Here is a 27,887-nt window from a genome sequence, read left to right as displayed (position 1 = left end):
AGAGTCTGCAGATTCCCCAAAATATTCTGCCGTCACCTCAGAAGCCACAGACCTATAGGAAGGGCAGACCGCCCTCCATCCCAGCAACCCGATGAAACGAGAAGTTTGCGGTTTGGGTACACCCCCCATCCCCCCAAATGGGCTGCAAGGGCTTCGAGCCATTATGATGCCCAGTAATATCTAACATGATCTTTTTGGACAACTATTTAACCGTGTTGTGGAACAATATAAACCATGCAATTTTTTCCCTCCCTGAAATCCGTTCATGATTATTACCTCCCTGTAGTCCCACCTCCCCCTCGCTTTGAGTTGCTGGGTAATATTCTGAATGTTTAATCGCTTTGACGCGGCTGCGACGTGATCCAGTGAGAAAGCTCGGCGATTTCTTCATGAATTATAGATCAACCGGTAAAAATGCGGGCTCCTTTTAACCACCACACACAGAAGGGTTAGGCAGTCTCCTGAACTACATAGCTCCGTACTCCGCCCGGATACTCGGTCAAGCGAAATCAATAAAGTGTAGTCAGCGGCTTGGCTAACGTTTGTGTTTCATTCCTTGCTTCCTTCGTTGCGCTAACAGCCCACTGCTTTTTGCACGGAAGAGATGCAGCGGGAACATGCCAAGGATGGGGTCACGTTTGTCCTTATTTTGCTCAGTGCGATTATATTTGCAACGTCGGCGATCCACCCAAAGCTTTACACCAACCACTTCTTGGTTGAGTTGCACCGAGGCGGAGACGATATAGCCCGGCGAGTTGCTGCAGATACCGGCTTTACTGCTGTGAGAAAGGTAGGATCAGAGCTCTACTGTCAATAAAATGCACAACGTGCGTCTTGTTAGATGTAGCTGTTCCCCTGGCTCATTTATCCGATGGTATTTTGTCTGCTCGTTCTATTTTAAACCCAAAACAAAACCGTTAATCGTTTTGCTAATTAGGAGAGAGGTACAGGGATTATTTCCGACCCGAACTCGATCCCACGCTGCTTGAGGTGCTCGGGCAGAGCCGGCGGTGCCAAAGTCACAGCCTTTCGGTCAATTCTTATTCTAAAGCGAACCCGGTATTGGCGGCTGAAGAAAGTTTTATATCATAGCTTCCCAAACGGCTTCTCGACGATCGGCTCGGCATTTCAAGACGAACTGCAAAAGAGCTCACGCATTGACTATCACTCAACATGAGTGAAACCCATCAGTATTCCCTAGGTGTCAGGCTTTCAGTGTCTCGATAAGTGCACACCCCCACACCCCCATCCAAAAAAAAAACCACACGGTGCTGACTTACACTGGCGTTCCTTGCTCATTAATTTACCAGCAAACTGTCAGTGGTTAAATATCCTTCCAGGTTTACTAATCGATGCTGTGACAGTTCTTTACGTTGGGTCCCCATCAGATTTACTGTGAACAATCAAACGCGCTCACCCGTTTATCACGGCCCATATATGATTTTGTGAAGTGAGCCCAGATTCACATACGCGAGATAATAACAAAAGCTATTAGGAACACTCGGAGCATCTGTATAAAATGAACCATGTGAGACGTGATCTTGTGGCGGATTTTCAAACCAGCTGATACGGGTCATGGCCGGGGGTTGCTTTGATCAATGCTACAGCAGCAAGCACCACCTCCGCCCACTCCACCGCCCCCACCCCATCACCAAGCAGCTGCTCTTTCTTTGATGCTGTGAAACAGCAATGTGACATAAAAATAAAAGTATGAGAAATAATTCACAATGCAGGGCAGTTAAATATTTTAGCGGGTTGACTACCGCAAAGCCGACGCCGCAGTGTGACTCCGCTGCCATAGATATTCGCCAGGGTCGTACTGAATTGAGCACCCGTCATTTTTTTTTTAGCCGAAAAGCCGATTGCCGTTGGCGTGTATTGCTCACTGCCAATACAGCTCCGACAATGTATCCAGCGTCAACATACTCTAGCAAGGGCTACTGAATCCGTGTTGGAGGAAGGGGGTGTGTTGCATCAACTCTCAAGCGTAGGGTTGTGTTGGGAAATAGTCTGTTTCAGAGTCTTGATCTGGCAGTGTATTTGGTCTCATTTTGCGTTCTCCATGGTGCTGAACTTGTAATCCCTGGTTTTCTACAGCCCCGGCAGATGAAACTTGCATTCTGTAGTGTGTACATCTTTCCACTGCTGATAAAAACATGCCATTTGTCAGCAAAAGGTTACTTTGCAGGATGTCCATCTCTCTTACTTTGCCGTTGATTTTCTGTCTTCCTCGGCTTGGCATTCCAGTCCGAGCAGAAGAGATGCCTGTAAGTAAAGACAGGTCGGGACGTGACCAGTTTCAAAGTCAATCTCCTGGACCTGGGGCTTGCAATGCGAGTGGTGGTGGTAGATTTACATCTAGCCCCAGTTTCTGATGTGAAATGTTACACTGCACTGTCTATAATCACCTCATTGCCATATTGGTGCAGATTTCTTTATCATGTAGTCGATGTCATTACCGGCATTTGATAACGTTACAGTAACCATCAGAGTCGACTCCCGTTTTGTAAACTTAAGCCGCATCTGAATACTTCCTGACTTCTGTACCTAAGTTTGCTTTTCAATAACACTTTAAAATAAAAGTTCTACTCATGTTTTTAAGTGACATGTTCTCAATGTTATTGAAACATTAACTTCTGTCTTTTGTCCACACTTTATTTAAGGCTTCTCTACATTTGTGTTCTTTTGGGAGTGGTATTTAACCGAACAGCTCATGAGAACTTCTCAAGGGTAGGGTATTTCTGTGGGAACTCAAAGCTCGACTGTCTGGCAACACCTTTTGCCATTTGTGGCTGTTGTAGTAGGAGGGTACCTTTTCACACAGCCGGATACTAGGAACAGTTAAAATCATGGAGGAAGAAAGTCATCTTAGGGGCTGAAATTTATTTCAACGCTGAATAGTGTTTTTTTTTTCCTTTTAATGCCATCAATGCATCCCCCTTTCATTCGTTTCAGTGAAATAAGGAGAGAGCAACTGGCTTTACACTGGATACTGTAGTGTAGGGCTAAGACATGAGTGATCAAGGATAAGTGACTGTCCAATGTATATGCGCTTCGCTGACATTTTCGTAGGAAAAAAAGGTAAGAACGTGAAATTCTATGCCATAAGGAATAATCAATGCATGTGGTATACATTAATTCCCGACTAAATTAGATAAGAACGTAAGAATGAAAGGGAAGTGATTTTGTTACAGTGGGAGAAGTGTCCTATGGAAACACTATACTAACACAAACCTGTTGGTTTGAACGTCCTACTTTTGTGCTGCGGATTATATGTAATTCTGTTTTTTTTTAACTTAGGATCACGTGAATTGCCATTCTTTATTTTGTTCTATATATTGATTGGAATTGAATAATTCTTGAAAGAATTCTATAATCAATCAGATGTCAGGACATACCATGTGCATTTAAAAATTGTAATTCCAAATCAAAATCAATAAAAAGTTTTTTTTCTCTATTTCTCGGAAGTTTTTAGAATGTTTCCACTTTAAGTGGAGAAACAGAAAAGTTATGTATCCCGTAAAATCTGACTCTGGTATCTCAAATATTTTGAGATCCAAGTTACACTTCTGAGTTGTATTTTTGTTAGTGATCATCGTGAGTTTGGATGTAATGCTACAGTTTAAATTCAGCGATATTTCAGCATGCGATAACATAACTGTTAATTCTTATTTGCGTTTCCGGTGGTTTAGTTGTTGAGTTAACGCAGCCTTCATGAAATGGACTTTGCATCGGATATTATTTATTTCACTGTATGGTAACACAAATTCTCAAACGGGTTGGAGTCGGTAAGTATGGCACATAAATGGCAACAAGCTGACTATTGTCTGCTAACCTCACCCTAAATCACTTTCTGATAAAAACTATTCTGGTTTGTGGGCCACAAATTATTGAATATAAGCCAAAATAATTATTTTTTAAACTTTTGTTAAAAATGCAATGATCTTAAAACAATGTTAATATAGTAGGTGTAAAATGAAATATTTAAGACATGGGAGACAATTAATCCTCTGTAGTCTCTACCAGCTCTCAAAGCAATCCTATCAATTCCATTCCTCCATTTGTTATAATCTATTGTCTCTCACAAGCCCATCAATTGACCCATAATTCTACCACCTATATCTGGGATAATTTATAATGGCCAATTAACTCGTCAGCAAGCATAACTTCGGGATGTGGGAGGAAACTGGAGTGTCTACGGATAGTCATACAATTAGACTAGGAACGTGAGAACCCAAAATAGCTGGCATCCATAATTACAATTGAACCTGGGCTGCTGAATCTGTGCAGCTGCAGCACTAACTGTCCAGCCAACTGAGCCACAGCTAAGTATCAATATATGAAAATACCTACTTAGGTAACCAAATAAAATGAACAAACCAAAGTGCTACTTATAAATGGAATTGCATTATTCTTGCTTAGCTCTATGCAAATCAATATGTTTTATTTTCTTACTGAATAATTTCTATTTTCATTGAATCCCAACATTTCTATAAAATGATGATCAAGTCTAAACTCACTCCAATCTACTGTGATATACAGTGCCTAGATTACGCAATGAGCTTTAATGCTCAGTAACCACATCAAGAGTAGCCAGGCTCTGATAAAAAAAAAGCTCCCAATTGGCAGAACTGTTTCATGTGATCATTTTATTTAGAATTTATTTATTTAGAAATGCAACATGGAACAGCCCCATGAGCTGCACCACCCAGCAGCACACCTATTTAGTATTAGCCTAATCACAGGACAATTTATAATGACTGATTAATCTCCTAACCTGTAGGTCTTTAGACTGTGGGAGGAAATGAGAGCACCCAGAGGAAACCCACATGTTCACGGGGAAAATATACGGGGCCAGAATAGAACTCCAAACTCCAGAACACCCTGAACTGTAATAGCGTCATGCTAACCCCCACACTACTGTGAATTTTGGAAGGTGTAATTCGAGAACACCCATGTAAAAGGCTCAAAGTGCATTTATTTTCAAAGAATGTATGCAGTATTCAATCTGGGATTCCTCTTTCCACAGATAGCTATGTAACAAAAAAACAATAGAACTGTTCAAAGAAAGGCATCAACAACCCCCCCCCCCCACCACCACCACCACCAAACACATTGAAAAAAAAACAAATTGTGAAAACTGTCAAAAAAAAGTGAAGAAATGTAAAATACCAACCCTCAAAAGTCATCGAAAGAGTTCAGGCATAAAACACATGAAATAATTTAGCTAGCAGAAAAATCTATATATCTGAATAAACAGTTCTAATTAGAAGTATGTAATATGATAACAATGTTGCAACTTTTTGTAATAAAATTAATGCTTTGTATATTGTCTAGATATATTTTACACATTTATTAAAAACTTCAGCATGGAAGGGCATATATATTTTATGTGTTACTTTGTGGATTTCCAAATTTGATTACAATTTTTAAAAAAGCAGGTTCATGATGAAAAATAATCTTTAAAGGGAGAATTATATATAGCCAACTTGTATTGACATGGCTTTTGTACTTCAAAGAGACTAATTGGATTGCAATTTATTCTTTAATGCTTTATCTTTGTTCATTGGAATATATAAATATATCATAAAAATGGCATGTTCCAGCAGAGTTGCTAAACCACTATGTTTTAAAAAAGCTATCAGCAGCTAGTTTTGAGTTGATGTTTCTTGATCCACAAAAGAAAGACCAGGGTCTAAATGTTTTGCTTTACTTTAAAATTTTTCTCATAACACCACTGTGACCGACTGAATGATTCATTTCTGTTGGTCATTCCTGTTTTGAAATGTATTCCACAATTGCTGGCTTATATTATAGTTATCAGTCATATTATTGACCTTGATATTGAAATGATGTTCTTTTCTGCACATGTACAATGTTAGAAGTATGAAAACTGCCCCACAGATGCACAATATTCAGCAATTATTTATCTGAATTATTTATCTGGCCAGCCAGTGTCTGTTTAGAGAACAAACAAACTAATGAACCAGAATATGCTGCTATAATAATGGGAAGCAGTCAGTCTTTGCAGTTATTTTTCTGTAATATTGGAAATAACACACTCTTTCACATAAAAAGCCTGGAAGGTGCTGTCACTGGTGGTTTGCTCCTTCATGGGCTACAGTGTAAAGGACTTTTCAGATATAATGACCATGGAGTCAGTGATTTAACAATCAGTATCCTGCTTTTCTCTGCTGTAAAAATCATAGAATACTATTAAACTGGAGATTGGCTCTTAACTATGTTCCAAGTCATAATTACTGTTCAACATCCTCTCTGGCCCTGAAAATAACACTTTACTCCCTCAAAATGTAATTTAACAATTCCTGTATTTTAATTGCTAATATGTTGTTTGTGACATTCTTCAGCTAGTTTGGCTTAGTGAGCCCATTTAATGACCACAGACAAATACCCGTAGATTCAGTGTGATGCCAGAATGTGAGGAATCAATGCTTGGGAGACTGCTGAATCTCTGTGGGCAGCAGTTTTCAAATCAGTAGTGAGCACAATCTGTTTGCTTAAGACCTTGAAATCAAAGCCCTTACTTCATGTTGGGTCATTAGGGACACAGCACTCTAACCAAATCTTCTGAATTGCTATGTAAGAGTTGTAAACAAAACATATAATTGCAGCTGATTATATATTCAATATTGTACAATTAAAAAGCAGACCATGATATTAGCATTTGGAGCAAAGATTTGCAGATATTGGATTTCCAAAATTAAACACAGAAAATGTCGGGAGAATTCCAACAGGATAGTTAGCATCTAGAAATACAATCAACATTTCAGGGTAGCAAGATAGAAAAGAGAGAAGCAATTTGTGCATGTTAAATGATTTTATCCCCTCCCATCATTTTGTTACTGAATTGCTTATAGATGCTTCTGAAAGGCAACCTGAGAAAATGTATTTGATCATGCAGACAAAAAAGTTAAGGTGGTGCTAGCGATACATGGTGATGTTTTATGGACAGCTCAGAAACCTTCTACATGTACTTCTGAAGTACTATCATTGCAATCTGCAGCTTGTCATTTTCTTTTAAGAAACTTGTTTTGAACCATCTAAACAAAGTCGTGATTTTATACTCAATATTATTTATTTATTTATTGTTTGCTTTTTCTTTTTGTAGTTCATTGGGTTGTCTATTATATCCTGTGCTTCTGAAGCAGCCTCCTCTACATTGGTGAGACTGTAAATAGGGGAAGTGCCTTGACGAGCACCTTCACTCCATCCGCTGAAAGCAGAATTTCCCTGTGGCCAACCATTTTAATTCCCATCTCCTTTCACGTTCCAACATGTCGGTCCATGGCCTCTTTTGCCATGAGGAGGCCACTCACAAGGTGGAGGAGTAAAACATCATATTCCATCTAGGGAGTCTCCTACCTGTTGGCATGAACATCGATTTTTCCTTCCTTTAATTTTTTTCCCTCCCCTTTCCCTCTTCTTCTATTCGCCACTCTGGCCTCTTACCTCTTTTCCTCACCTGCCTATCAGTTCCCCATGGTCCATTCTCCTCTTCCTGATACCTTTTTTTCCAGCCCTTTACTTTTCCTACCCTCCTGGCTTCACCAATCACCTTGCTGCTAGTTCTCCTTCCCCCCCCCCCATCTTTTTATTTTGGTGTCTTCCCCCTTCCTTTCCATTCTTGAAGAAAGCACTCAGCCTGAATCATCAACTATTTAATCATTTCCATAGATGCTGCCTGACCTGAGTTCCCCCAGCTTGTCTTTGTGTTTAGTTAATCATACAGTAGACTTTTTTGTGTTTCTTTGCATTTACTGTGAATGCCCACAAAATGAATCTCAGGGTAGTATATGGTGATATATATGTACTTTGATAATAAATTTAATTTGACTTTGAACACAAAGCAAATATGCAAATATTTTAAAGAATTTTCAATACAATTTAACTTACAATGTCAAGTTTAGATATAATCTACATTTGTACATGGGATCAGGATTAAGCCATTCATCCTCCCATGAGAGTTATGGCACTCAGTAGAATCAAACTGTAGTTCACCAGCTTTGCCTTATTATCACTCAACCATTAAAAAAATCCATCATTGTCTTTAATATTTCATCTTATCCAGCACATCCAATCTTTTGGGCAAGATTTACATTACAATTTGTGCAAAATTGTGTTTTCTGTTTTTAATCCCAAAAGATCTAAATCTCACTTTAAGATTTTGCTCTCCTTTCAGGATTCCTTCACCAATGAAAAACATTATTTCCCTACATCAGTATTGTCAAATTACTCCATCGTTATAACAACTCAGTTAGATCACTGAGGTCTTCCAAAGCCAAAGGAAAACAGCTATACAATATTACACTCTAGGTCCTACAACCATACAGATGAATTTCTGCTGTCCCCTTCCAAGATCAGAATATTTCTCCTGGGATTCGATATTCAACACTGAATATAGATTCTTCAAATGGGCTCTAGTCAAAGCTCTGTAAAATTTGATGCACAAGACCATAAGACATAGGAGCAGAATTAGGCCATCTGGCTCATCGAGTGAGCTCCACCATTCAATCATGGCTGATCCTTTTTTTTCTCCTTCTCAACCCCAGATCCCAGCCTTCTCCCCATACCCTTTGATGCCATGTCCAATCAAGAACCTATCAAGAGCTTATGCCTTAAATACACCCAACAACCTGACCTCCACAGCTGCATGTACCAACAAATTCCACAAATTCACCACCCTTTGGCTAAAGAAGCAGTTTCTTGGAATTCTAAATCCTTGAAGATAAAAATCTCATTAGCCAGCTTCAGGATTATTTTTCATACAATGTACTTGTTTCTTAATGTTCTGTTTTTTTTTGTGAGTCTTATTCTTTCTACCAACATTTCAAAACTTTTCTTGTCTTAGCATTTGTCTATATTAACTCCATCTGCTTTAGTGTTATCACTCTCTAACACATCTGCCTTCCTTTAAATGTTCTCAATCCTATCGTAGAAATGGAAAATGCTGGAAATCCACAGCAGGGCAGGTAGTATCTGTGGAAACATTTAACATTTCAGGTCTAAGAACTTTCATCTGAAGAGAGAAAACAAGTTGATTGTAGCTGTAGGAAGAGGCATCAGAGGATGGATAGATATTTAATAATCCACTCAATGACTTTGTCTCAGATTAAAGATTTCAAGAACCTGCCTACATTTGGTGATAAATTGTCAGGTCCTTCATTACCAGGCATCTTAAATAGTGGATTCATGTTTGTAGTTGTTGAATCAAAAAAGTATAGTGCCTGAACCCAGAAATTTTAAAAACTGCCAATTAAATCACCTGCATTTTCCTCACACATTTTCTTTACTAACCATCCAATGATAACTATCAGATCCTGGAAAATTTTCTAACTAAATCCTATTAGTTTTCACAATTATATTTTTATTTTAAACCCTTCACTTAACATTTTATATTTTCTTGCAGTATTAGTATATTGTCTCTTTCACCATTGCAATAGTGGAAAAACGGTACATTTTAACAGTGTTCTTTTTTTAACCACCCACTCTAGATTCCTTTCTAATGGTCTTCAGTGTCTCTACCACTCATTTTCCTGTTTAATAATTTCTTCTGACATTTCTGATTGCTGTTATATGTTTTATTTTGGATCCACTTTTTGTACCACGGGATTTTGTGTTTTTATGAGTGTTTTTATTCCCTGTATTTTGCCTTTGTGTAAACCATTTTTTTTCTTGATCATTACCACCTCGTCCTTCATTTGTTGGCCAGGATTAGCATAACTACTTCAAGGCTGTGTACTGGTTTGCCATTATACTAAATAAATCTTAGAATATATACTTATATTGTATTGAGTGTTTGTTTATTAATAATTCTGTTCTCTGTAGATCTGTCAATTGTATCCCTTCAGTTTATTTTACTCAGATTTAGATGTTTTATTCAAAACTGTTATTAGCTTTAAGCATCAAGTTAATGGAAGTATGATTCTTATTAGTAAGACCTCATTAATACTGGCTGATTATTTATTTAAAGGAATGGGGGTGAGAAGGATGGGAAAGCAGAAAGGATGAATTGGTTATGGTTAGAATTGGTTTTGTAAGGTCAGAAGAGATTCCCCTGTTCTTTGTAACCCTACCAAAAGCTACAATGATCAGTTACAAGTTACAAGAAATAGTTCTGATGTGAGTATTCTTGATGACAATGAACATCTCTATTTCAAGGATCAAAATGTATTCAAATACTTTCAATGCTTTCCAATAGCCTAATTTAAAATCCAAATGATCTTGTAAAAATGTTATATATGACGTAGACAGCACACGATGTACTCAGTGATATGTCTTAGACTGAGAATCTATCACACTAATTTACATGATTTACTTATTTAGAAATTATTTGGTGTGAATTACTTGATACCTGAAAATTTAAATTTGATTAAATGGCAATCTTGGTCAATGAAGCACCATTAATTTTTTTCCCAACTCCCAGGAATGCCTTGCTGCATCATGCTTTTTAGTCCACTTTTCTATGCTATAAAAGGAACTGGCATTTAATTTACTAAATTGAGAAATGTATTTTAGAAACTAGTAGTGAAAAATCAATTACATACATATCAATAAGATGAGTCAGAATTGTAAAATAACTTATGAATGCAAAAATGCTGTGAAGGTATTTAAGATTTGTTGAGGTTTTGTAAATCTTATCACATACCTTCATTGTCTTGTGTGAATGATGCAACAATAGATAACATCAGTTAAAATCTAGGGAATACTTCAAAGCACCAAGCAGCCCCAAATCTACTTCATTATATGTGATCAGAAACCAGGAAGAGGTTAGGGCACTGCAGAAAATTGAGTTCAAGTAGCAAATGCCCAAGATCATTGGCACTTGGTTTCCCAGTCACTACACATTGCAATCTTATGAAAGGAACTGATCCCACTTACAGTGAGATGAGCATTTATGCCTCAGCTCATAATCTATTTTATCAGCTGAGCACTGTAATCAGGCCAAATCTACAGTTAACACTGGCTGAATTTAATCACTCAGCAAAATCTTGGATTTGTGCAAATTAAGAGTACATGTTGGATACTAGAAATACTGCTGCAATAATTCCAGGGCTTAATCCTTCAAGCTGGCACCCAACCTTCAACCTGTTAGGCTTTCAAAATGAGGAATGAAATGATAAAGTGTAATTTTTCTGTCACAGGAAAGACATACTGATATATGATTTGTATGCCCATCAGGCTGTAGTCCATCTTGAGTTTTGGCAAGTTCTGCATCTTGCTCCTGCCTAATTTGAGCATTCTGGCCATGAAATTCCACACTAATGTTGAGACTTGCTCCAGCTAAACTTCTGCCTAATTAAGTCACATCACGGAATGCAATCCTTGGAAGTTTGGTAGTGAGCTCTGGAGTAATGTTCTTAGAAATTGAGAAGCGCTACAAGAAGTACTTGTGAGCCAATGGACTTCTCACATAATCATGTGTCACTGCAGTTCAGCAGTGTCACAGGTATAATATACCTTTATTGACTGATGCTGTGTGCTTTGCTCTGTGGAGGGAAACAGGTTGAGTCAGATGGTGTTGCTAATGAAATGCAAGAGGGAGTCCAGTACCAACTGCGCTTTTCAGGGCCTCAGAAACTACAACAGTGTACCTAATGAGAATGTTGCTTGAGTTTGTCAGTTGACATCAATCTTATCCCGATATATGTCTCCCAGTTCTTTCCCAGTCAACCTTCATTTGCCATGTCTATATAAATTTCAGCTCATTCACTAACTTACTGCTCTGTTTCATAGACTGAGGCTTGTTGTTCATTTCTAATCTCTGTGCATGCTGACCACCGAAGGCATTTTGGGAGGGCTGAGTTAGTTTGTGACAATTGATGGATTTTAATAGTTTCATCCATGTTTCCAAATCAAAGTTCAGAAGTTCAAAGTGCATTTATTATCAAAGTATGTATACATTATACAGCCTTGAAATGAGTCTCCTGACAGGCAGCCACGAAACAAAGAAACCCAACAACAAACCCCATATATATGGAAAATATGAAGACTGTCTAACACCCAATGTGCAGAGAATAAAAACTACATCATGCCCATTAAAATAATTAAACATAGAAACATAGAAAACCTACAGCACAATACAGGCCCTTTTGCCCACCAAGCTGTGCCAAATGTGTCCTTACCCTAGAAATTACCTAGAGTTACCCACAGCCCTCTGTTTTTCAGAGCTCCATGTACCTGTCCAGGAGTCTCTTAAAATACCCTATCGTATCCACCTCTACCACTGTTGCCAACTGCCCATTCCACGCACTCACCACTCTGTGTAAAAAACTTACCCCTGACATCTCCTCTGCACCTACTTCCAAGCACCTTAAAACTGTGTCCTATTGTGTTAGCCATTTCAGCCCTGGGGAAAAGCCTCTGACTATCCACATATTCAATGCCTCTCATCATCTTATATACCTCTACCAGGTCACCTCTCATCCTCCGTTGCTCCAAGGAGAAAAGGCCGAGTTCACTCAACCTATTCTCATAAGGCATGCTCTCCAATCCAGGCAACATCCTTGTAAATCTCCTCTGCACCCTTTCTATGGTTTCCACATCCTTCCTGTAGTGAGGCGACCAGAACTGAACAGTACTGAAAGTGGGGTCTGACCAGGGTCCTATATAGCTGCAACATTACCTCTCGGCTCCTAAACTCAATCCCATGATTGATTAAGGCCAATGTACTATATGCTTTCTTAACCACAGAGTCAACCTGCGAAGCAGCCTTGAGTGTCCTATGGACTCGGACCCCAAGATCCCTCTGATCCTCCACACTGCCAAGAGTCTTACCATTAATGCTATATTCTGCCATCATAATTGACCTACCAAAATGAACCACCTCAGACTTATCTGGGTTGAACACTATCTAACACTTCTCAGCCCAGTTTTGCATCCTATTGATGTCCCGCTGTAACCTCTGACAGCCCTCCACAACAGTATCCACAACACCCCCAACCTTTGCGTCTTCAGAATGTTTACTAACCCATCTCTCCATTTCCACATCCAGGTCATTTATAAATATCACAAAGAAAAAGGGTCCCAGAACAGATCCCTGAGGCACACCACTGGTGACTGACCTCCATGCAGAATATGACCGATCTACAAGCACTCTTTGCCTTCTGTGGGCAAGCCAGTTTTGGATCCACAAAGCAATGTCCCCTTGGATCCCAAGCCTCCTTTCTTTCTCAATAAGCCTTGCATGGGGTACCTTGTCAAATGCCTTACTGAAATCCTTATACACTACATCTACTGCTCTACCTTCACCAATGAGTTCAGTCACATCCTCAAAAAATTCACTCAGGCTTGTCAGGCACGACCTGCCTTTGACAAAGCTATGCTGACTATTCCTAATCATATTATGCCTCTCCAAATGTTCATAAATCCTGCCTCTCAGGATCTTCTCCATCAACTTACCAACCACTGAAGTAAAGAATAAAATAATCCATAAAAAAGATGGTTGAATACCCAATGAGCAATGAAAAAGAATCATCATGCAAACAGTAACCACAAGCAAATAGTGTTTCTGAACTGTAGTCTTTTAATAGACTTGCATGAAGAAAAAAGAAAATTAAACAGGGAAGGAAAAATTTGCATTTCTATTGCATATTTCAACTCCTCTTTAGGACACAGCAAAGTACAGCCAGTTAGGAACCACTGAAGGTAAGATATCTCCTAAAGGTTTTGTGATCAATCTATATATTTGGTAGATTATTCCCATAAATAGTGATCGGATACAGTGATCTGAGTGAGGGATAAATATTGGTCACATCACAACAATGAGAGAGCCAACAGATCCTTAGGTTAAAGCCTTTGCCTGTGGGATTTCACTGATTGTGGATGCTCGGATGCATTTGACACCCATTAAAAGCCACAACTTCAGGTTTACTGATGCTAGTGATGAAAATCTAAGCTCTTGAAGATCTTAGGATCAAGTAACATCTGTGGAGGCAAATGGTTTAGTTAACATTTTGGGTCAAGACCCTAGATTGAGGAAGAGAAAAGATAGCCAAGCTATAGCTGTATGATGGGGTGGGATTGAGGCTTGTAGGTGACAGGTAGAACCAGATAGGGAGGGGATGATGGACAGATGGAACAATGTGTTGAAGAAAACACTGGAGAGCAAAATTCGGTGTTCATGCCATTGGGCTGTAAGCTACCCAAGCAAATTTGAGAAGTTTGCTGCTATTAAACTGGTCTGTGGATTGTGTGTCTAGAGTTCTCTAGTTCTCTATCCTAGATTTTGCTAAAAAGCTCTCTTCCAACCCAATGGCATCACCAAACAAAAGTGTCTTTCTCCTTAAAGCTTCAAATCCAAATCATGGTATTTCAACTGTGTTTTTTTATACTGGAAACCTTCTTGAAGATCTATATTTAAAGTTTCATGATTTTCTGTATGATTGAACTAATTTCAAAGAATTTGCACTGCAGTCCTAAAGCCTTATTTTTCTATAGGCACTGAAAATTTCATGTCAGGGCTGGTGGTGCTTTTGTCTCCACTGCAACTCATTTTTAAATCATTATTCTTAAGAGACATTTAATCAGATGCTTTGAGGATGTTGGAGAACTAATGGTATGGAGGCTCCAGTGCACAGTAAAAAAAGGTTGCAGAGAGCTATAGACTCAGCCAGCTCCATCACGGCCACAAGCCTCCCCACCATGAAGGATGTCTTCAAAAGGCTGTGCATCAAGAAGGCAGCATCCATCCATCTGGGACATGCCTTCTCCTCATTGTTACTAACAGCGAGGAGCTACAGAATCCTGAGGATGCACACTCAACATTGCAGGAACAGCTTCTTCCCTCTGCCATCAGATTTCAAAATGGAAAAATGAACCCATGAATACTACCTCACTAATTTCTCCCTTCCATTATTTATTTATATTTTATTGTAACTTATTACAATGTTTTATGTCCTGCACTGTACTGCAGCCACCAGTTTCACAAACACATGTCAGTAATAATAAACCTGATTTTGATACTTTGCCTGTTAATACAGGTTAGCAATGGTTTCTGCTGTCAGAGAGCCTCTAGAATTCAACCCCAAACTCTGTAGTATGTGGACTCAACTCTCCAGGTTCCTATTTTAAGAAAGATTGCCACATAGAGGCAGCAAGGTGCATTGCAGAGGAGCTGGCATAAAGTCTGCGGTGGAGCCCATGATAACAGTACTTGAGAAGCATTGGACACAATGTGGTGGGAATTGGAAGAAGCCGCAGCTGTATGATCTTGTCTACTCCTCTCTCCTCTCTCTACTGGCAATTGAAAGACCATTGCAAAGCATCATGGTGGTGTACCGCCTCTTTGGGAAGGCAAAGTATATCCAGAGTTGTCAAAATTGCTCTTCTAGCCAAAGGCAAGACCTCAATGCAACAAGAAAACAGGGGCAAAGACAGGATGAAGCACCCGGGCTAGACACAGTATAACCAACTATCATTTCTTATGAAGAATGAGCTTTCAGAACCACATTCTGAAGTGAGGTTTGGACTTCAATGCCTGCATCTGATATTTGAAAGTTATTTTGCAGTGGAGCTCAAATTCCCTTCCAGGACTCCTTAATGAACTACTGTTTCTTAAGTAGCTCAAATATAGCCTTGAGCGAGTGGTACGTTCTGTAATATGTCTTCCAAATGCTGTTTCTTTCCAGTTCCTGTGTTCCTCTGCCAGAATGATATATGGGAATACACAGAGCCTCATGGCAGGAGGCTAAGAAAGGGGAAATTAACCTCTTGTACTTAATTGGCTGAAAGGCCATTCATTGAACCCCTTCTCAGCAGTACAGCTGGTTTCCTCCACAAGAGCTGGTCTTTCAAATAAAATATTAGGACAGCCTAAGTACATGAACAAAATCTTGGTTTGCTAAGTCACACAGGCAACTTTCTGGAAGGCAGATCACAGTATGTGTCTGACTCCTGCTCCAAGTTCCAACTCTTTACACCACAGTTAAATCATGTTTTTATCTTAAATGATGCACAGATTTCACCAACTATATGAAGGACTGGATTAGAAGAAACTTGATCATCCATTGTTTTAAGATTATGGAATGCATTAGCGTATTAGGGTGGATCTATGTTAAACTGATTTTAGCAATGAAACTTCTGGCCAATTATTTAATGAACAATGTAAAAGGTTTGAGAACAAAATAGCAAAGTAGGATAGGTTTAGAGAAACAATAGAGAAGTAGAATGAATAAAATCAATCTCTTACATGAAGGAGAAAGTGACTGTGGTGATGTCAGAATAGGCTAATTTATGCGGTGTCTCCCTCCATTGTAAATATGCATGTTTCTGCTAGCAATGGGAAAGAAGAAATTTCACTCAATTGACTGAAATGGGTCAACTAAAGGGAATAAATAATTCTCTTTTTATATTAATCAAACCACTAACTTGAAATAAATTATGACAACAAATCAATACTTGGTATGGGAGAGAATAAATGATTTATTGAAACTTCACCGAGATTGAAAATTACTGAGAGCCTGGTTTATATGAGTACACCAGCAAGTGTGGGGAAATCTTGGTTAGCCAAAAGGTCATCAATCTAACACTGAGTGAGATAATATGATAACAGAAAGGAAAGAAGGATTGATCACATATCAACCTAAGGGCGAAACAGAAACAATTTCAACATTATTTTAGTCGATGCCAAGCTGTTTATTTTTCAACAGAATTAGCTGAATCTGTGAAATAGCATTTCACATGAAAAGAAGTGAAAAATTTATTAAGAGATAAAAACTATTCTCTTGTTTTATTTTAATAATTACACAGTAAACTGTTTTATGTTTAAAGTTCTGGTGCTTTATTGCTTTAACCATTCCATGGCATTGAAAGGGATTAAACTATCAGGCATGGTGAGTTGGGGATAGAACAGATACTTGTTATGTTAATAGAATAGAAGGATTTACAGATCAGATTTAAGTCTGAAAGGTTACTTTCAAAAATTTGTATGGAACCTGACCCAAAATTATCTAGTCTCTTTCAATTATGATGCACATTTTTAAAATATTATTTAGATATATTAAGGGTGATTGATCAGTTCGTGGCCTAAGGTAGGAGGAGTCAAGTTTAGAAAACCTAGCACATTTATTTTTCAACAGAGTCCCCTCCTACATTTACACACTTAGTCCAGCGGTCATGGAGCAACGGATCTTTGACCTCCAGAAAGTGTCCACAGCAGGGCTGATTGATAAGTTCATGGCCTAAGGTAGAAGGAGATGAGTTATACAGTTCTGGTTTCATGCACATGCAGGGCAATTCTTTGAGTGATTATGCAGAAAGTTTGAAGTTAATAACTCATCTCCTTCTGCCTTAGGCCATGAACTTATCAATCACCCATGCTGTGGACTAAGTATGTAAATGTAGGAGGGGACTATGTTGAAACATAAATGTGCTAAGTTTTCTGAAATTGACTCCTTCTACCTTAAGCCACAAACATATCAATCACCCCTCGTATAAGGACATTTGTTCAAAAAATTAATTGTTCTTTAGGTTTAGAATGATAAAATTAAGATAGAAATTGCAAGAAGTGTGATGTAAAGGAGTACAAGTTTATAAATTGTTCATCAGGCAGAGAGCCTAACTATTCTGCATCATGTAAATAGATCTACTGGATATTCTTTATTGTCATATGTGAAACATAATAGGAATTGTGGAAATATATTGGTATTTTCTGTACATTACTGAGTTTTTTGTACACTGGCTCCATGACTATTAGTGGACAAATCATTTAAAGTGAAAATAAGAATATGTGGAGGTTTATTTGCCATGAAGATACACTATTAATGGTTCAGGATATTCACTGTAATGCAACAGACTATTTTTTATTTAACACAGCTTCCATTCGCTGAAGGACTCTATCACTTCACTCATAGTGGCATCCCTAAGGCCAGAAAAAGACGCAGTCTTCATCACAAGTATTATCTGGAAAGAGACACAAGGGTAAGTTAATATTTTTCCATCTTTTAGCAACTTTCCCTTTGGCAATATACTCAATTAATCAGCAGGAATTTGAAAAAAGCTGTGTTTGATATCTTTCACTGATGCAAAAATTCAGAAAGGAAAATATGTGACTTGTGAAACACCCTGGTAAGCTGAAGAGTCTTATTCTTTAATTGCATTCAGGTTTAAATTAAATGAAATTTACAAATACAGTTGCGTTGTATTTATGGCTTAACTGGGTCACATCATTGCAATGACAAATGTGGAGCTATGGAAGTGACATTTTGTTACATCTGAACAGAACCTCTGTGCAATAGAGATTGACTTTTCTGCAAAGGGCCATTAGAGTGTGACTTGAATTTAGAGAAGATATTCATCTGGCTAGGATTATACCATATCTAAGCTGATAAAACTAATTGTTCTCATGCAGTATATTGAATTTGTGCAGAATGTCAAATGCATAGTAAAGAGATAGTAGCAAATTGAAGAAACACATAAATTGATCTGAATAGATGTGATGTATCATTAGAAATCTACCATTTGCATCATCTGTGATGTAGGTTGTCATATTGAAAGTTATTCATTTGCAATGGCTCACACGTCACCAGGTACTCTGGCTATATTGAATAATATGCTGCAGACACTGGAAATCTGAAGTAAAATCAGAGAATGATGAAGATGACCATGTAATATACGGATCTATTTCTTTCAGAGCAATGACACCCTTCCCCTTAGCACTACATATTGATCTGTTGTCTACATATGCGCTGTTGTCTACGCATGTGCGTTGCTCTCTACTTCTCTCTCTCTCTCTCTCTCTCTCTGCAATGTGAGTACACGTTAAAGCCATCTACCGTATGCATGCTTTTATTTAATTGGAATGTAGTTGTGCACAGACACAACAATTGATGACGAGTGCAAGCCTGAATGTCAGAGAATATCACGAACTGCACCAACGGTTACGGGGATGAAACAGCAAGAGTTAAACAGCATTAGAAAGCCATTACGGATACTGACAAAGGAACATGACAGTGGCAGTGAAAGATGTGCTGAATTTAAAGTGAAAGTAACATGCCGATGGCTTCAGTCGGGAAGGTTGACAAACTTGATAGCACTATTGAAGGCTGGAAGTCAGATGTTGAGGAGGTGGAACTGTATTGTAATGTAACCGACATGGAGAAGCAAAAGGAAGTCCCTAAACTTCTTAGCTTAATGGCCCAAGAATGTACAGTCTCTTATGCAAATTAGTAACCCCTGCAAAGCAAGCAAGCAATGAATTCGATGCCATTGTTACAATTTTCCAAAATCACTTGACCATTGCAGTATCATTAGAGACTGCAGAAAAGGATGTGGCAGAACTACAGAAAAGGAGGTTAGAAAATGAAATGCACAAAATGTCTCTGAATGGTGCAAAAAGCCAAAGATATTATCGATGTGGCAAATCCTCCCATAATGCAAATGACTGTTGGTTCAAAGAAACAGTGTGCAGAAAGAGTCACACGCAAGGTCACAGAGAGAGAGAGTGTGCAAGGCAGACAAAAAGCACAACTGAGGGAAAAGTCTCAAACTCAAAAATAGGCAAATGCACAAAGTTATCGAATGTAAAATAAAATCAGAAGATCAGACAACATAGAGTCTGACAAAGGAGAACTGTCATGTCTAGAACTACATAGTATAACTGAAGCAGATCACAAAGTCATCTGGATCCCAATAGAAGTGTCTGGTGTAAAACTGAAAATGGAGCTGGGTATAGGGTCAGTTTTCACCATAATTCCAGAGGCTGACTACAACAGACTGTTTTCCAAGATAGCATTAGAGAAGACCTCAGTGATGCTAAAGACTTACACAGGTGAAAAGGTGTCTCCCAAAGGCAAACTGAAAGTAAAGGTGATGTATGGAGGCCAAACACAACCTCTGGAGATTTACATATTGAAAAGTGGAGAGCCAGCACTTTTCGGATGTGAATGGTTGCGAAAAATCCAACTAGACTGGCACTCAGTCAAAGCTCTATGTGTGACATCAACAGGCAACAGCAAAGATAGCACTAACCAGAGACTAGCAGAGCTGCTTAATGCTAATGAGAAGGTGTTTGAGAAGGGGATTGGTAAACACAAAGGCACAAAAGCCAGAACTGAACGATGAAACAGCAACACCTAGGTTCCATAAAGTGCACCCAGTGACTTACACACTACATCCTAAAGTGGATGCTGAACTGCAGAGCTTGGAGGCATCTGGAATTCTCTCCAAGGTTGTGTGAAGTGATTGGGCCATGCCCATTGTCCTGGTGATCAAGAAAGGGAAGGCTGGAGTAATTCACATTTGTGGGAATTTCAATGTGAGCATCAACCCGATGCTGCGTAATGTGCAGTATCCCCTGCGAGGAATAGAAGACATTTTTGCATCTTTAGCAGGCAGGGAGAAGTTTTTAAAGATTGACTTGTCACAAACTTATCTGCAAATGGAGACTGAGGAGTCAAGTGGAAATTCCTCACAGTCAGCACTTACAGGGGACTGTTCCAGTATAATTGTCTTGTCTTTGGTGTTGCATCAGCTTCAGCAATTTGGCAAAGAGCAATGGACCAGGTGCTCCAAGATATTTCAGGAACGCAATGTTACCTTGTTGACAGAATCTTGACTGGCAAAAGTGATGAAGAGCACCTCCAGAACCTTGGTAAAGTACTTACCAAGCTGAGTGAATATGGTCTACACATGATGAGAGAGAAACGTGAGTTTTCTAAGAGTGAAATCACACATTGTGGACATGTCACTGACAAGCACGGGTTACATAAGTGACAAGAGAAGATTGAAGCAGTGCTAAAAGCACCAAACTGGAAAATGTATCACAACTCAGATCATGCTTGAGCCTTGTAAACTACTACCACCAGTTTCTCCCAAACATTGCTATAGTGCTGCACCCATTGAATGCACTGTTACAGACAGGAGCAAAAAGGGAATGGTCAGAAAGATGTGAAAAAGCATTCAAGGAAACAAAGAGACTAATGACATCTGATGAACTGCTCACCCATTATAACCCATCCCTGCCCATCAGACTGGCATGCAATGCCTTATGATATTGGAGACATTTTGTCACTCACTATGAAAGATGGATCTGAATGCCTGATTGCATTTGCTTTAGGTTTACCGATGAGCACAGAAAACAACTATGCACAGATCGACCCAGGGGCCCTTAGTCTAGCATGGGGAATAATGAAGTTCCATAAGTTTACACTAGTGACAGATCATCAGCCCCTTGTGTCCATTTTCAATCACAAGGGAATTCCAGTGATGACTGCTACCCAGTTACAATATTGGGCACTATTCCTAGGAACCCACTCTAGAGTTCAAGGGTACAAAACAACACAGTAATGCTGATGGCTTGTCATGTCTTCCACTATTGGCAACTGAAGTAGAAAAGTCTTCATTCTGTGACCCAGCAGAAGTGTTCCACACTACTTTGGTGGACCAGTTGCCAGTAACAAATTCTGAAATACAACGGGAAACAAGGAGTGACCCAACTTTGTCAAAAGTCTATGAAATCACCATGCAAGGATGGCCAGCCCATGGTAACCTGATGTTTCCAGAGCTCTCAGCAAGATGAGATCAACTGTTGGTATGTCAAAGAATGCTGATGTGTGGACCTGGTGTTGTGGTTCCCTCTCAACTGCACACCATAGTGCTGAAAATCTACTTGAAGGACACCTGGGTACCGTCAAGATGAAGAGTCTTGCCCACAGCTCCGTGTGGTGGCCGGGAATAGATGGACAGATTGAAGACTTGGCCAAAAGCTGTTTGGGATGCCAAGAAGTTCAAAATGCACCCCACAGGCGCCGTTACACCCATGGGAGTGTCCATCGTCACCGTGGCAAAGAGTACGTATTGACTTTCTTGAGCCGCTTATGGATTCCATGTTTTTGATTGCTGTGGATGCTCATTCAAAGTGGCTGGAGGTTATACCAATGAAGTCAACTATGTCAGCAAAGACTGTCTCCACCCTGAGGACTATCTTCACCAGAAATGGCTTACCCAAACAAATTGTGAGTGATAACGACCACAATACATGTCAGAACAATTCTGACTGTTCATGAAAAAAAATGGCATCAGACATTTCAAGTAAGTTCTTTACCACCCAGCAACGAATGGGTTAGCTGAAGTGTTTATCCAAACCTTCAAGAAGTCCATTAAAGTGATAGACAAGGAGGATATTTATCTACAGCACAAGGTGGACAACTTCCATAACACTTAAACGCTCTTGATCTTTTCAATGATTTCAGGTTCCCTGGCCCTCATCATCTTACTTTTACTATTTTTGTCCAATCCCTGTACACCTCCATCTTCCACCAGGAAGGCCTCAAAGCCCTCTCTTTCTTTCTGGACTCCAGACCTAACCAGTTCCCCTCCACCACCATACTCTTCCACCTAGTGGAACTTTCTATAGTTTTTCCTTTGGCTCTTTGTGCTTCATTCAAACAGAAGGTGTAGCCATGGACACTCACATAAGTCCCAGCTATGCCTGCCTGTTTGTCAACTACGTGGAACAGTCTATGTTCCGAGCTTACACTAGTGACTGTCCCGCACTTTTCCTACATTACATCGACAACTGCATTGGTGCTGCTTTCTGCATCCGTGCTGAACTCGTTGACTTCATCCACTTTGCCTCCAGCTTTCACCCTGTCCTCAAATTTACCTGGTCCATTTCTGATACCTCCCTCCCCTTTCTCAATCTCACTGTCTCTATCTCTGGATGCAGCTTATCAACTGATGTCTATTATAAACCCACAGATTCTTTCAGCTATCTGGACTATACCTCATTCCACCCTGTTACAGCACAGGGTCCAACACATAATTCTCTGAAACTTCTGCCACCTCCAACTGGATCCCACCACCAAACACATCTTTCCCTCCCACACATTTTCTGCTTTCCGCAGGGATCGCTCCCTACGTGACTCCCTTGTCCATTCATCTCTCCCCACTGATATCCCTCCTGGCACTCATCCTTGCAAGCCGAACAAGTGCTACAACTGACCCTGAACCTCCTCCCTCTCTACCACTCAGGACCCCAAACAGTTCTTCCAGGTGAGGCGACACTTTACCTGTGAGTCTTTCGGGGTCACCTACTGTGCTCGGTGCTTCCCGGCGTGGCTTCTTGTTATATCGGTGAGACCCAACGTAAATTGGGAGATCACTTCACCGAGCGCCTACACTCTGCCTGCCAGAAAAAGTGGGATCTCCCAGTGGCCACCCATTTTAATTCCACTTCCCATTCCCATTCTGATATGTCTGTCCATGGCTTCCGCTGCTGTTGTGATGAGGGCACACTCAGGTTGGAGGAACAACATTTTATATATTGCCTGGGTAGCATCCAACCTGATGGCATGAACTTTGATTTCTCAAACTTCCAGTCATGCCCCCACCCCCACTTCACCATTTCCCATCCCTTTTTCCCTCTTTCGCCTTATCTCCTTACCTGCCCATCGCCTCCCTCTGGTGCTCCTCCCTTTCTTCTGTCTCTTTCCCCAGTCAACTTCCCAGCTCTTTACTTCATCCCTCACCCTTCATGTTTCACCTATCACCTTGTATTTCTCTCTCCACTCCCCCTACCTTTTAAATCTACTCCTCAGATTTTTTTCTCCAGTCCTGCCGAAGGGTCTCAGCCCAAAATGTCGACTGTACTCTTTTCCATAAATGCTGCCTGTTCTGCTGAGTTCCTCCAGCAATTTCTGTGTGTTGCTTGGATTTCCAGAATCTGCAGATTCTCTCTTATTCATGATTGGACAATTCTCGTTTTGTGTATCGGAACTCAGTTCATGCAAAGACAAATCAAACACCGGCAATGCTGTTCATGAACAGGAATCTGAGATCTCACATAGACCTCCTGAAACCAGATCTATGGAGGGAAGTGCAGAATAAACAGTTCAGCTGGTTAAGTGAAGCAGCAAGGAGCTTCATGATTGGACAGGAATTCCTAGCGCATGACTACTGAGAAGACAAGTTGACACCTGGTACAAAAGCTACAAGAACTGGACCATTGATGTACTCAGTGGATGTTGGAGGTCAGACATAGAGTTTACATGTGGACTAGATACTGGATGCTCAACCAAAGGACACACCTGAGTCGATTGCATCCAACAAGACAGATATATTACAGTCAGCTGACTTACCTCTCAGTGATGAAGTCACTGACAACAATGTGACACCTGAAAGTGACAATGTTGTCTTAGACAAGACACCTACCAAACCTGATGCCATTCCACAGGTCCAGAGGTGCTAGTCTCTCTCTCTCTCTCTAACCTCCTTTACTTGATGAAGTTTCACAAAACTTCCAGAAATATGCTCGACCAGCACTGGCATTACCAACTATCGTGCAGCTTAGCCATCTTTGAGGAGACAGGCTGAAGCATTTACTGAGATGAAGCCAGACATAAATTGCTGTGTTTTTCAGACAGAATTAGATTGTATAGAAGAACAGATTACATCAAATCTTAATTTAATTCTATACTCAGAAGCAAAACTAAACTTAAGGAAGTCACCATTCAGACCCAATTGCCAACCATCCATACCTTTTTCTGCTGAGAAGGCTGATTCTGTTTCTTCAGCTGTGGGCTTAAGTGGAATGATTTTTGCTTAAACCAGGTTGCTTCCAAATCTTAGGAATAGGAGGACATTATTTAGCTTCACTAAGCATGTTCTTCCACTTAAATGGATTGTTGCTCATCCATTTTTTATCTCAAGGCACATCCCAGTTGTACCCTTTGCTTGCTAAATTCTGCTGTCCTAATCTTAAATAATTTATTGTGCTAACATCTACTGTTTATTGCAAAAGGAACTGTTTCCTGATCTCATTTGAATGGCCTTCCTCTGTGAATTCTTTCTCTCTGAATTTGCTTCTTTCTCTCTGAATGTTTCCCCTATAGAGTGATTCAGTGGTACACACAACAATGGCTCACACAAGTGATCTGTACTGGTTTCTCTGATGCCTTGGAAGAGCAATATTTCCCTATGCACAGCTTGGAAATAGCAATTGCAGGTCTTGTGTGGAATTATGGCAGTCCAAAGCCATATGTGATATCTGACCTTGCCTCTATCACAACCTCCCATGGCCTGTTTGGGCTGGTATAGGATGAGCATTACATGCCTCTGGGGGACAGTTGCACATTGTGCCCCTGAGAGGAGGGCACCTAAGGCAGAGATGATAAAAATTGGTACACTATAAAATCAAAGAAGTTTATGTTAAACATGAATGTCCTTAGGATCATACTGAAGTGAAATTTACATTTCTGGGACTTCTGAGTAGTGGAGTCTTGTTAGTGATTGGCAATTTAAGTAATACAAGATCACCCATTGAATAACCCCTTCATTCATTGCCTTGGCTAGTTATGGATTCTCTGTGTTTGTGTGCAGATTTTCATAGAACTTCTAGGTAGCAATGAATTTTTTTCCCATCCTCCAGTGTTCTTGTCTTGTCTTGTTTTGTCCATACTGCACCAACCACCACCATTGGGCTATAAACGTGCAGGAGCAGTGTGTGGCTAAGTGCCTTGCTCAAGGACACACACGCTGCCTCGGCTGAGGCTCGAACTAACGACCTTCAGATCGCTAACCCAAAGCCTTAACCACTTGGCCACGTGCCAACACTTCTTCTTAATGTGTTTGTCTTTTAAAAGAGAACATCTCCAATTATTCTAGTGTTTGAGTGATGGGAATGTGTATTTAAAAGATAGTTTCTGGACCGTAAATACGGTTATTTGTCTTATCTGATGTTCATCATTTTCCAATTCTTTAAATTTTCCAATTTTCCTGAAGCCACTGACTTCTTGATAGGAACCAAGGAGATGTACAGTTCAGTATTTCCATAGTGATTTGGGATATATGTTTGAATCTTCATAATGGAAGTCAGCTATTTCAGGTAACAACCTCACCTTCTCCTAACTTCCAGACATGCTAACTCACCCACTTCCTTACTTCCTTACTTTTGGCACTCATTGTTTAATAAAATTGGAAATTTCAGAAATTCTCATTCCCTGAGAAGATGTGTTGTCACCTCCCTATTGACTGATTATTTACATAACATAAATGAATAAAGAAAGAACCATTGGAACATACAATTTTGTTGTGCAGACTTGAATTCTGTTCTGCAAAGCTGCAAGCTTATTAGAAGGAAAATATTTTCCACTAAATCTGTATGCCAGCTCTGGAAACTTCTTCACCATTATAAAAGTTTTTGTTTGAATACATCAGTTTACACAAAAGCAAAAAAAAAACAGAATGATTCAGTCTCTTCATAGTAAAGTGGCTGAAGCAAAACTACAAACCCGTGGACTGCAAATGGATTATGTTGGATTGGTAAATGAGTAATTGGAAGCAATACAATACACACTTTGATTTTTGAATGTAGTGTGGCTCATGCAAGTTAAATTTCTGTTTTGCAATAGTCAATAAACTTGAATGCTTACTTCATTTGAAGTAGAAGATTAACAATGTGATCATGATGCAATATTAAGGATACCTTTTCCACATCACTAGGCAACATGGAAAAATTCAATAACATTGTCTTATCCATTCTAAAATATTTTATTTTTCTTATCACAATCAAATATTTTCTGATAAATGGGTGCTCCTGATAAAAATGAAAATTGGATGCCAATTCTTTTAATATAAAAAAGAAAGTACTGGAAATTTGTCAGTGAACTATCTTCAACCTGAAACATTAGTTATATTTGTCTTCCCTCTGATGTTGTCTGACCGACTGACTGTTTTAGCATTTTCTGTTTTTACCTTGATTTACAGCATTTGTAGTTTTTTTGATTTGTCAATTCTTTTAGTTTCATTCAGTGCCTAAAGAGAACTGACACCAGAGATCCATTAAACTTTGTTGACAAAAGGACATGATGAGATAGCATCAGCAAAAGCTGCACGCAAGTATATAGTAACCCCTCTACACACAGGTATTCTTTTATGACACAGGTAGAGTTCACAGGCAGGTTGTCGCATCCGTCTTCACATTACCACTCTTGCTCAACCGGCCCTCCTAAAGCAGCCTGCCCACTGCAGACAGACATGGGAGCATTCACTTTCCTCATTCCTCCACATTAAAGCAAAGTGAGCAGGTGAGCCCTGGATTCCCGCAATGATTCTCTGAAAGTTGTATTAAACAAAGAGTAGGAAAAAATAATGAGGGCAATGCGGAGAAGCTTTAGGGATATGGTAACGTGAAGAGATTGGACAAGATTGGGGAAGACATGGTAAGTGTACAAAATGCAGAAAATTGTGAGATCATCCATCCTGGTATGAAAGATAGAAAGCTGGAATATTTTTTTAAAATAGCAACAGTTTAAGAAATGTTGGTGTTTAGAGGAAAGTGGGTACCCTTGAACACACCAATAACTGGGAATTAACATAGGTTCAGCTAGTAATAATGAACACTAATTTTATGTTCCTCTTTACAAGAAGATTTGATGCAAAGTTCAAAGTTCAGATAACATTTATTATCAAAGTATGTATACCATATACAGTCTTGAGATTCATCTTCTTGCAGGCAGCCACAAAAGAAAGAAACATAATAGAATTCATGATAAACCCTACACCATAAAGACAGTCCAACATACAATGTGCGAGAAGGAAAGAAGAAATAATGCAAATGATAAAAAAGAGCCAACAATCCGCAGAGTCCCCAAAAGTACACCCGCAGCCACAGGGCTAGTTCAGCGTTGCAGCCGACCCAGGAGCTGCGGGCCACAGCCACGGAGCCAGTTCCGCGCTGAGGCGAGTGCCCATGGCTGCAGGCTACAGCTGCAGAGGTAGCTCAGCACTGAGGTGAGTAAAGCCTCCGTGAGTGGGTAGCTGAACACTGCTTCGTCCTTTGCCCTCGGCCTCAACACCTTAATCTTTTTAATCTGGCACAGGGTTTAAATCGGCCAAACATCAGTTTGTCATCTACTCTTGGGGCAGGGCAA

The 27,887-nt window shown here is 39.7% G+C and overlaps 1 protein-coding gene across 1 annotated transcript in view; it reads left to right on the top strand.

Moving 5' to 3' along the window:
• The first annotated feature begins 441 nt into the window (after window positions 1-441).
• pcsk2 (proprotein convertase subtilisin/kexin type 2) overlaps window positions 442-27,887 on the top strand; it is a 71,932-nt gene continuing 44,486 nt past the window's right edge. Inside the window, exons 1-2 of the mRNA XM_073051257.1 lie at window positions 442-790; window positions 17,833-17,937. Of these exons, the coding sequence (XP_072907358.1) occupies window positions 605-790; window positions 17,833-17,937 (291 nt within the window). The 5' untranslated portion in view covers window positions 442-604. The remainder of the gene's footprint in view (window positions 791-17,832; window positions 17,938-27,887) is intronic.

Source organism: Hemitrygon akajei, chromosome 7 (genome assembly GCF_048418815.1).
Source record: "Hemitrygon akajei chromosome 7, sHemAka1.3, whole genome shotgun sequence".
In the NCBI taxonomy this organism is placed as follows: domain Eukaryota; kingdom Metazoa; phylum Chordata; class Chondrichthyes; order Myliobatiformes; family Dasyatidae; genus Hemitrygon; species Hemitrygon akajei.
The sequence above is the reverse complement of the archived record's forward strand: the minus strand, read 5'-3'. Positions and strand labels throughout refer to the sequence as shown.